The following is an 11,828-nucleotide window of genomic DNA, read 5'->3' on the forward strand; positions in this document are numbered from 1 at the left end:
TAGAACCAAACACTACTTTCTACATCAAAAAATCCGCTCCAATGTCCTGTTAGTTGCCGAGTAGATTGAAAATCTACTTCTGAATCTCCATTTTGGCCATCATATACATATCCTTCCGAAGGAGGTGATATGTCGATAGTTATCTGAAATTTAAAATATTGGATCCGTTCATATATGTTTTTTTAAAAACATACTGCAAGTATTGTCATGTGTCAAACTTTTTTATATTTCCTGGCCATTATTAGATTTTATGCGTATACACCATTTACTTTCTTAAAAATTACTCCGCGCTACATCTCAAAGTTCCTTTAGCTGAATTCGTCAATGGCCAAGTTGCTGTTGTCGTTGACGTCAAACCTCCTAACCTGATCGCTGTTGGTTATAATCCCGCAAAGAGGTTTTGTTTTTTATGTAAAAACGCTACCAAGCTAGGTTATGGAACGCCGATGGTTCTACTCGGGAGCCCATTCGTGCATTCATATGGTTCTTCTTCCACAAGTAATGCTTGAAGGTCGCCATATGACCCTTGGTACAACGTAAAACGTCGAAATCCCTCCTTTCCAAAAAAACAACAAGACAATACTTCGAGTATGTTCTTAGACTAAAATATCTTGAGAATATACTTGACTTTAACAATCACGTTTAAGATATACTCGTTTACTTTCTAAAGAATCGAGCAATACAATGCCAACGTGACATAACCACTTAAGAACAATGATCAATACTTTGATCGATACACAGTTAAATGTTTCTTAATAAAAACAATAATCGTTTTTAAAAAAAAATCGAATTTTTCAATATCATGATTTATATTTGTTAGTGACAAATTGAATATTATTAATAGTATTCCAAAATCAAGTCATTAAACATATTACCCGTTTTTGTAGAACATATACTAGCCCAGCATAGTTCTTGGCAGTAACTTCTATAAAATAGTCATGATCATGCTTTCCAACTACTGTATTGAGAATTACATCTTTCAGCCATCTTGATTTTGGTAGAATAATTTAAAAATGTTTGTGAAAACACCCATTATATGGTGTGCAGTAACAATTAGGTCCCCCCGAATGGAATCTGTACTTTCTTCTACATCCGCTTAAAGTCTGTAAAAATATTAATCAATGCAACTTCTGTGAAAAAGAAAGTTCTGTCTTATAAGAAATAGTTGACGATACTTGATTAAACTAATATAGCATTTTAAGTATTTTGTAGCCTACATAACATTTTGAATATGAAAGCTTCAATAGTCCTTTATTATAATTTTAAAATTGCACGATAGCACTTAAAAATTGTTCTGCATTAAACTTCATAATGTTAAGTATTCAATAAGTAGCTTTTCGATGTCATTATGAATGTGACTTAACCCTTTACCTCATATATACGCGAAACAACGCACTTTTGACCCCCCCCCCCCTTTTTTAGGCCTCAAAGAGTGAAAAAATGTCCTAATTGGGCCCCAAACACATGTTTTCGTTTGAGAAATGTTGTTAAAAAATTGAGCACTTTTTCGGCGCCGCCCCCCATCCAAAATATACATCAGGGGGTTGCCAGAAGGGGGATGTGCCCCCTTCTGTTAGGGGGGGGTTTGAAGGGGGGCAGATTCCCCCTCATCGCCAAGAAAATTTTGAACTTGTGAGAGGCTAAAAATGACCCCAGGTCGATTATAATGTAACGTGTAACCAACACTGAAAAGCCTTTGACTCTATCTCAATCCCTTTAGAAGTTGCAGCACTTTGAAATAAATTTTGATGGAAGAAATCGAGGCAAAATAGTGATTTTTGGCAATTTTGAGATGTCCCCTCGATGCCATGGTAACAGGAAATTTAAGACTGAGCATGTCGTTACAAAGGCAATGGTCCAGTTAACATTTGTGCCAAGTTTGATTAGTATTGAAGCTTTTTTTATAGTTTCATAGCAGTTTGAACTTGTAACAGGAGGCTTTTCAGTGAAAACGGCCATTTTTCACAATATGCTCATGGGGGAAAGGGTTAAATTGAAGGTAAATGAAATTTCTGTAGTAAAATTTATAAAGGATAATATAAGTTTGACCATAACTCTTCAGATACCTTTGTTTCACCTTGTGGTTGCTCGTAAGACTGTCCATAAATGACATTATGATTTGTCAAATTTTCAAAAATTGTCCACGACACTTCGCTAATTCCGCTATGTATATCAAGTGTTTCCCATTCAATTCTAGAATATTAATTAAACATAGCTTAATCTGAAATTGAAGGCTATTAATCTTTTCTTTATTTTTATGATATTGAATATGACTTCAAAGCCGTGGTCCATCTAATTGGTTTTGTATCATCTTTAAAATAAACTGCAATACTTGCAATTATACGTTTAGCGTATTAACTGTTGATGTAAATAGTAGTTATCTAGTATAGAGTGTGATATTATACAATGTGGTTAATTCAATTTAATTGGCTTATTATACGCTTTTTATCAGCCGTCCAAAGAAAACTATACTTATTTGGTTTGCTGATTCTAGTTATATATCTTGTTTTTCAATGTTTTATGTTCTAAATCATGATACCTTCTTTAAAATCAATTATCAACTTGAAATACTAACATAAGGTCTGACAAATCTAACTTGTCATGCATGCTAATATTGATTAAATTCCCCTTTCGTAGCCATACATGTTCTATAACTGGTGGAGAAAGATCTATCTTGAATGAACTGTTGTCTTCTGCGAATTCTCCAAATACATCCACTCCACGAATAGTGTATGTCACCTTCTTGCCATCAGTTAACTGCAAATCTGTGAATACCATCTTCTCCAGTAAAACATAATCATCAGGTATACGATAAAATGTTTTGTAATCTACTGTGCCAAAAAGCTCTTGTGTCCGGGCAATTTCAAATCGTATAATTCCTGCTCAGAGAAAAAAACAATAAAATTTAATACCTAATTGAAACTTCGCAAGACATTCCTAACACATTGATGAATGTCATTCAAATCATTGTTGAATAATACATAAAAAGAGGGTAGAAAAACGCTTATTACATTCAGACTTTATGAATTGGTTTGTTGTGATAAAATGTATAAATGTGTACCGTAAACGTTTGGCATTTCTTCAATGGTTCTTATTGATCTTGCATTCTGATCATCAAGGATTTTGGCGACGTTTTCTGAGTCTTGAACTGCATTCAGCCACCCTCCATTGTTATGTCTCATATTACTAAATCTTCCAGTCCAAACTATTTCTATTTGATCGCTGAACTTATTGACCCATCCTGAAGGTTGAGCTTGAATAATTCTACAACTTTTATTGCCAACAAGTTCCACGACTGATGCATTATCATACATGATGATTCTTCTAGTAACTTTAGCATTCTTTACACGATCATGCACCTTCATTTCTATAGAATAAGGTCCTGGTTCTTCCAATTTCAGTACCGCCGAATTCTGTGAAGCAGATACTTTTGTGAAAATTTAATATAGTATAATGTCTAAAGATATAAGTAACTAATTATTGTAACAGTTGTTTTATCAAAAAAGGTTTTATTTTTCTTTAGTTATTTTTAAATATTTGTTTACAAAATGAAATCAACAAAACATTCAAAATAAATGATTATAGGACAATGTTTATTTTACTTTATAAGAAACATTGATCAAACAATGCATTTATTTATGGTGCATGACTCAAAAAAATTAATTAATGCATAATGTTCAAAACATTGAAACAATATCACGTAAGAAACATAAGAGATTGTTCTAATACATATTGTTCAAATTTAAACAAACCAGTTTAGTGTCTATAATGGTTGCTGGCAACATATTTCTGTACTGAAGGGGACCGTTGTTTATTGATTCTAGGTAGTAGATATTAAATTCAAACCGGTCAATACCAGAATCTACATCGTACCATCCAGACCAATAAACTGTCAAATTTGGCTGAAAGTAATACAGTTCATTGTCATATAGAATACCATATAGAATATCAATTGAGTATACACATTTGTAACTCATACAACACATTATCTATTCTTTTTTTTCGATAAATATTTGCATTTAAATTGAAGAGCATACAGTGTCTATATTTAATGGCACGCACGTGTTATCGTGAAGATTATATGGTTACCCTCGTATGAGCACACCTTCTAAATTTTACCGTTTCAATGTTTTAAAGCCTCTAACATTTTCAATATTTGCGTTTTGAGCGTACATCAAGGAATCTGTTATTCTCTATTTTGATATCTTCAAATTGTGAAAAATATAAGCGGTATACTGTATCCTTCATATTTACCGGACAATCAGTTTACCGGACAAAAGCTATTCCTGCCGAATAGTGCTTTATTTTTTGCTTCGATTCAAAATCGTACAGTCTGAATCGTACAACACTTTCTATTTTAAAGTAAATAACAACAAAATCACTCTCAGGTAAATATTGTGGATTCAGTTCTTTATTTACTAACATGAACTTTCGTTTACTAGGTATTATATAACCTGGTCAAGCGGGAAATAATCTGATATGCGCAGGCCCGAATATGGAGACCCTAAATGGGTTATTTTTGATAGGCTGTACTTTTAATTCTTCTCAGCGTGACCTCAGAAGACAATCATCACATTTTAAATGATAAAAATGTAATATCAAATCTAGTCCAAACAGTATCTCGTTGATGTCTTGTACAAAGAAATGCAAATTAAAAAACATATAAGGAAACGGGTTACGCCCATAGGAGCAAACTCGACATGAAATGTAAATAAAATAGATTTTATGGCTTTTGTAACATGCTATATGATTACCAAAAGGAAACTGTATGACAAAGAACAGAATTCCATTTGAATATCAAAATGTTTCATACGTTTAAGGATCATAAATAATCAATATGCTAATTGGGTTAATAGTGTTAATTTCAATTACAACCTCCTCGTAACAGGCAAGGCTGCCGTGTCTATTTCTAGGGGCATTCTGGATATTTCTAATATCTTAACCTTGCCATTCAATAGTGGTAGTTTCCTTGCTGATTATTTAAAGATTAATTTCAATTCACGACTTCAAATAATTTTGGAACACAGTGTCCGGTAAATTGAGTTGTCTACACGATTTTGTTTTCTCTTATAGTGCCCTACTTTAAAGACACATTTCTACTGTCAAATGTTTGATAAAGCAATAATTACTTGTATTTCGAACCCAAAATGATTTTGGTAAAATTCCATTATTTTTTATTGTTTAGAATACAAGTAACATCATAATTTATCCGGTAATATGTAGGACCCCAGTACACATTATTTTCTGACCATTAAAAAGACCAACTATTGCTTTGCATATTGGAATCGTGAAACATAAATGTGTTCGTTTTATCTTTTTGCAATAGCAAAATTAATATAAAACAACCGAAGACATATATCAGAAAATATCAAGTTATTAGAATGTGTATGTGTCTTTTCGTAGAGCAAAGCGTCTACAAAGTTTGCATATTCTTGAAAATAAATCTGAAGCTAATGTATCAGTCAGTTTCGACAAAAATCGTTTCAGTTAGACCTGTTATAATAAAAATGTCACCTTAGTAACAAAATCGTCAGCTTTTAGTGCATCCGTTGAACAAGTTTTGTTGTTTTCAAAACAATGAGTTGGTGGTACTTCGTCGAAAGCAAGATCGAGAGTTGCATATGTCGATTTTCCGTTAAGGTAATAATGTCTTATTTGATATGGAGCATTAAAAGAATTTCTGTCTTGATACATGACTTTTCCTCCATTTTTAGCAGATACGCGAAACCTTATACTAAAAAGAAATTGATAAAAATTAAAATATTTAAGTAACATATTAAGTCAATCTGATTGTAAATAATCAGTTAATAGATAAGAAGATATCTTGATATTTTACCATAATCTTGTTTGGTTTCATAGTTTTTACAATGCAAAATAATCAATAATCAATGTGACTAAGGAAGTTTTCCATATCGTGTATCGTTCATATTGTATCGGAAACGCCGAGTTCTTAAAAACAGTGGGGTATTCTTTTTATAATTTACGTATATTTTATATTGTATCATACACATTTTTCATTATCAAATATTGGTCATCACTATTACAATAGTAAATCGAAAGACGTTTATTACTAATTCAACCCTTTTTGACAGCAAAAATTTAGCGCTATTTCAATTTAAATATTGCACTTAGTCTAAAACGCCTAACATTTTCACATATTGAATTTATATAAACAATACTTGCTAAGTTGCAAACAACATGTCAAATTCACTAACTTAAAGATTAAAGATATTAAGAGTATTTGTGAAATTAGTACAATGTATTCATTTATAAGCTCATTATATGTTTCCCGTCAGATGTATAAGTAATCATGACTTAGTGAGAAGTATAACAGTAACTGCTATGATACGTTTTAATGTTCAACTTGTATTAATATCTGTAAATTAAACTCACATATCTGCGTGTTTGAACTTCCCGTTGTTTAATATTGTTTTCCATCGGTGCATATTACTGATCAGGTAATCTCTTAAGCTGCCCGAACAATATTGATTAAAATTCGTACAACTAACATCTCGTGTCCAATCTGCCGTGGCTGAATCTGAACATTTTAATAATATTTACATACAAAGAGGAAAGTATTCAATGAGTTGAATAACTTTATATAGTATGCAAGCCTTTGGCGTGCAAAATTTGCTGTGCACAACGAGTTCAACTAATCTAGTAATGAAACTACACTCCTATAATATTTTATTTATCACATCAAAAATACGTTCTATGTACCGTAAAAGAGAATCACTTTTTCACGCACGTACAAAATGCCGTGTATATAAAACGCCGCAAAGCGGCACCCATATAATTATAAAAAAGTTTAGTCTATGATAATTCTCCACTAAAAATGCATAAAACAGGATATGGAACTTTGCTTTTTCTTGAATGAAAATGTTTTAATATATTCAAATTAAATAATAGAAGGATTGTCAAAGGAGTAATTGTGATATGTAAAGATAGATTTGTTATCTATGAACTTGTCGATAAACGACTTACAAAGAATAGCAACTTAAATGCACGTACCTCTGATCAATGTCAATACGACTTTCACTTCTGCTATTCCAATGTAATAACTATGTATGTAGTTTGGCGTTTTTGCATGTTCAATTTCGGGTTTATAATACGCCGTTATTTGATAAGAGATATTCGCCAAATCAGTATACTTTGTCCAAAATTTAACTTTACCGAGTGCTTTATCGACAATGAGCATGTGTGTGTCATTTGCTTGAGTGGACACCTTGAAATGCATTATCTTTATTGTTGGTACCGCAGTTGCTGGAAAAGAAGACTGCATGTTTTACTGTTGAAAGATATTTATATTGTTACTGATGCGCCTAACGTAACCCTATCATTTAAGGCGCCCTTGCGTTGTTTGTATAATGCAAAAAATGTCACGTCAAAATATATGCACGGCTTTGCAATACCATTTTTTACTGAGTCGCAAAAGCGTCACGGGTATGCGATAAACGGTAATAACTGTACTAAGTGAACTATATCCTAGTTTATAGTTGTCTAGGAATTTTTTAAATTGTACAATAAGAATAAAATTTCAGATATTCAAACATTGCATCCGGTTATTGTATTTATTTTTTTGTAAACACCGTCTCTACCTGTAGCACAGTTTGTGCTTGTAAAACCTCGAGCGCATTTGCAGTCTCTATTCAGAATCATGTTACCAGTACATGAGCCAGGGAAGCACCTCGCACCGTTCTCCCACGAACAAGCTCCTAGCAAAAAAGAATGTTTAATTTAAGATTAAGTATCAAATCATGTAAAATATAATATATACTACTGTCAAGCGCTTAACAGGAACGATGCCACAAACTGAATACGTTGTCTGATTACAAAATAAGAAATCCCACATCTGAACTGTCAAACTCTAGGCTAAATCCGTTTTTTAAGCTTCATGTTTAAAACATATGCAGCGATAGAAAATGAAAACGTAATTCATAAAAATATAGAGAACCTGGACGTTGATCAAGAGACGGTCTGGTCCTTGGCAATAGTCAGTTAATCTCGACCTATTTGGCTTACATCGTACTCTGCCTTATAGAATGCTGAGCAAGCTAGGCAATCTGGTAGGGTTTTCATAAACTTAGTGCAAGAAATGCTCTGTTGCAATGCTCAACTTGCTAAGCATCTTTGCGGGCATTTTAAACGTACATGTATTATAAAAAAGACTCTGTTGAAGTGCTCATCTGGCTGAACAATCTAGCAGAGTATTCCTAAACATAGTATAAAATTATCTGCTCAGATGCTGAGCTGGCTAGCAGAGACAAAATGCCAAACTGGAATGCTCAGCTGGCAGAGCAATCAAGCAGAACTTTCAGAAAATATAGAGTAAAATGCTCTGCTAAAAAGCTTAACTGGCAAGCAATATAGCGGGATATTCGAGAAGATAGTGAATTTTTGCTCTGCAAAACAATTCTTTGCAACAATGCTCAGCTGGCAGAGCAATCTATCAATAAAGTGTAAAAATGCTCTGCTGCATTTTTAAAACTTGTAAAAGAAATGATCTGCTCCAAAGCTCGGCTGACAGAACAATCTTAGCCAGCTGTGCATTCAAGCAGAGCATTTTGTACACTACATATTTTAATGTCCTGCTAGATTTTTCTTCTAGCTAAGCACTCCATTAAATCATTTTACTCTATATTTAGGAATTGTCCGCTACATTGCTTAGCCAGGTTAGCATTTATTACCACTATATTTTAGAATGCAAATCTAGATTGCTCTGCCTGTTCGGTTTTTAAGCAGAGCATGTTATACTAGTTTAAAGAATGCCGCACTGGATTGCTTTGCCTGCTGAATATTCTTACAGAGCATATTTTCACTATATTTTGAAATGCCCCGCTAGATTAATTTTCTAGCTAAGCATTCCAGTGGAGCATTTTTACTCTATATTAAGGAATATCACGCCGCTTAATTGCTTATCCAGCTGAGTATTATAGCAGATCAGACACCGATATTGTTTATTAAATAGCGCCATTATTAACACAACTTGAAAATACAAAATATGCTCAGAATTTTGTACACACTGAAAATGAAACACACTATGGTTATATATTATACTACATTATTATTTAAATGCAACGTGGCGCATTATATAGAGTAAATTATGGCAATAAAAACAACAAATATGCACGTTGCAGTATTCAATGAATAACAATATATAAAATTTAAATCATTTTTTTTAAAGCGTAAAAAGAAGCATACATGTTTTCTTTTTTTTAACTTACTTTGACATACTTTGCTATTTGGTAACCCTGAATAAACGTTATAGCCTGGTTTGTTTCTTATATATTCACCTACACAATACTCACACCAATAGTTACTCGATGAAGTACATACTGGTAGATTGCAATATACAGGCTTGTAACACGCTGGAATGATAAAAAATAATACAAATTTACATGATACTTTTGAAATAGTTGCAAAAGAAATCTAAATACCAATACATCATATATTTTAAATCATGAAGAACTTATCAACAATACTGATCATAATTGTTTATCCTTTCATCAACAATTGGAAATATATATTGCATATAAAATATACAGAAAAAAATAATGTAAACGCATGAAGTTATGTTCTAAATAGATTACCTTTACAATATCCGTTGTTCGAGGTAACAGGATAATATCCTGTGTTACAGTTTCTGCATTGGAATGGTGCATTGCATACCCCACCACTGTTTCTGACAACATTACCATTTTTGTATTTAACATATCCCTCGTTGTTGACATTGCAAGCGTTTGAGCCATACCCCATTCGACATTTTGCTAAAAAGAGAGTACTTATTTTTAGGTAAGTGATAACGTCAAAGGCAAAAACATAATATTCTATGAATCTTTTCTCGTTTATTATTTGTCGCTGAAGAAAAAACGAAATACTATGTTGTGTCTAATGTACATTGTTTTAACAGCAACTAACGAGTAAACTATAAAAATTGTAATCATTTCTTATTAAACATAATTATTATGTTACAGCTTAGCATTACTATTTTTCAAATTACTTGTTAAGATCAAATTATGTTATACTAGTTAGAATAAAACTAAGTCTTTTACAATGGACACAATTATTGTAATTGAAAATGTTATATAAATATTATGAGCTTGCGATTTAGGGCTGATTAAATTGCGTATCTGGATTTAAGTATTTAAATAAAAAATAATCACGATTTGAACATGAAGCTCCATTGTAATTATTGCAGCAAACTCTTTCACTTACATATCTGTAATTTCAAAAATACTAAAATAATTAACATAGTGTCATATTTGCAAAAATACTAAATTGATTAATATAGTATCATATTCTTGTTTTCAAATTAATTACCAATACGCATTTCAAAATGGTAAAACATATTTAAAGAATGAATTTTTTATTTTCGTTTCGTTCAATCATTATTTCTATTTTTACTTATTAAGATATTTATTTAAAGGAAATTATGATAAATACATGTATAAGTGAAAGCATAAAAAAGAAAAAAGAAATGTCAAACGACACATAGCCCCCCTTTCTAGCCCTTGACTCACATTATTGGTAATTTTGTAAGGGAAACTTGCCATAAATGGGTACATTGAAGTATTCAATTATGGAAAAAGAAAAGTAATGAAGACTTTGCAATACAAAGTTTTCAAGATAATGAGACATCTAAGGCCCCTGTGACCTTGACCTAGTGACCTTAAAATAAATAGCAGTCACTTACTAGTTATGACCAATCAATATTAGAAATATATAGACTTGTGATGAACAGTTTTCAAGATAATAAGCGAGAACTATTATTACATTTAAGGCCCCTGTAATCTTAGAGTGACCCCAAAAGCAATATGGATCATCTGTTGGTAATGACCAATCAATATATGAAATATGAAGACTTTGTGATAATTATCTTTCAAGATAATGAGCTGAAATCCTCTACTATTCAAGGAACCTGTGACCTTGACCTTTGACCTGGATACCCAATAATCAACAGTGGTCATCTTCTAGTTATGACCAATCAATATGTGAATATGAAGACTTTGTGTTAAATAGTAACCAAGATAATAAGCGAAAATCATATTAACATTCAAGGCCGCTGTGACCTTGACCTTTGGCCTAGTGACCCTAAAATCAATAAGGGTCCTCTACTATCAATATGTGAAATTGGAAGACTTTGTGATGAATTGTAACCAAGATAATGAGCGGAAATCATTCTGACATTTAAAGGCCCTGTGACCTTGTCCTTTAACCTAGTGACCTAAAATCAATAGGGGTCATCTACTGGTTATATCCAATCAATATGTGAAACATGTAGACTTTGTGATGAATACTTTTCGTGATAAATCAGTTGAAACCATTCTGACATTAAAGATCCCTGTGACCTTGACTTTTGACCTAGTGACTCTAAAATCAATAGAGGTCATCTACTAGTTATGACCAACAAATATGTGAATTGTAAATACTTAGTGATAAATAGTAATCATGATCAAATGCAAAAATCATATTAGCATTCAAGGCCCATGTGACCTTGACCTTTGACTTAGTGGCACTAAATTCAATAGGGGTCATCTACTAGTTATGACCAATCAATATGTGAAATATGAAGACTTTGCGATTAATTGTAACCAAGATATGAGCGGAAACCATTCTGACATTTGAGGCCTAGTGACCTTGACCTTTCACCTAATGATCCCAAAATCAATAGGGGTCATCGACTAGTTATGACCAATTTATATGTGAAATATGAAGACTTTGTGATGAATATTTTTTAAGATAATCAGCGGAAACCATTTTGACATTTAAGGCCCCTGTGACCTTTGATCTAGTGACCCCGAAATCGATAGAGGTCATCTACTAGTTAT

At 32.4% G+C, this 11,828-nt stretch overlaps 1 protein-coding gene across 1 annotated transcript; it reads right to left on the reverse strand.

Moving 5' to 3' along the window:
* Positions 1 to 4: 4 nt before the first annotated feature.
* LOC132736964 (uncharacterized) lies at positions 5 to 10,224 on the reverse strand. Its single transcript, XM_060724180.1, has 13 exons — positions 10,164 to 10,224; positions 9,591 to 9,767; positions 9,225 to 9,368; positions 7,599 to 7,715; positions 7,012 to 7,263; positions 6,394 to 6,538; positions 5,515 to 5,734; positions 3,753 to 3,902; positions 3,062 to 3,413; positions 2,576 to 2,879; positions 2,067 to 2,193; positions 876 to 1,103; positions 5 to 143 (listed from the first exon to the last, which is right to left on the reverse strand). The coding sequence occupies exons 2-12, from the start codon at positions 9,754 to 9,756 to the stop codon at positions 1,008 to 1,010; spliced, it is 2,073 nt and encodes a 690-aa protein (XP_060580163.1). The 5' UTR covers positions 9,757 to 9,767; positions 10,164 to 10,224; the 3' UTR covers positions 5 to 143; positions 876 to 1,007.
* Between the last annotated feature and the right edge of the window lie 1,604 nt (positions 10,225 to 11,828).

Source organism: Ruditapes philippinarum, unplaced genomic scaffold (assembly GCF_026571515.1).
Source record: "Ruditapes philippinarum isolate M1 unplaced genomic scaffold, ASM2657151v2 ctg8683_1_1_1_1, whole genome shotgun sequence".
Lineage (NCBI taxonomy): Eukaryota > Metazoa > Mollusca > Bivalvia > Venerida > Veneridae > Ruditapes > Ruditapes philippinarum.

Coding starts and splice junctions, on each gene's coding strand:
- LOC132736964 (XM_060724180.1), bottom strand. CDS start 9,756: ATGGGGTATGGCTCAAACGCTTGCAATGTCAACAACGAGGGATATGTT. Junction 7,264..7,598: donor AAGCACAAACTGTGCTACAG/GTAGAGACGGTG, acceptor CTTCTTTTCCAG/CAACTGCGGTACCAACAATA. Junction 2,880..3,061: donor AGAAATGCCAAACGTTTACG/GTACACATTTAT, acceptor TTCTCTGAGCAG/GAATTATACGATTTGAAATT.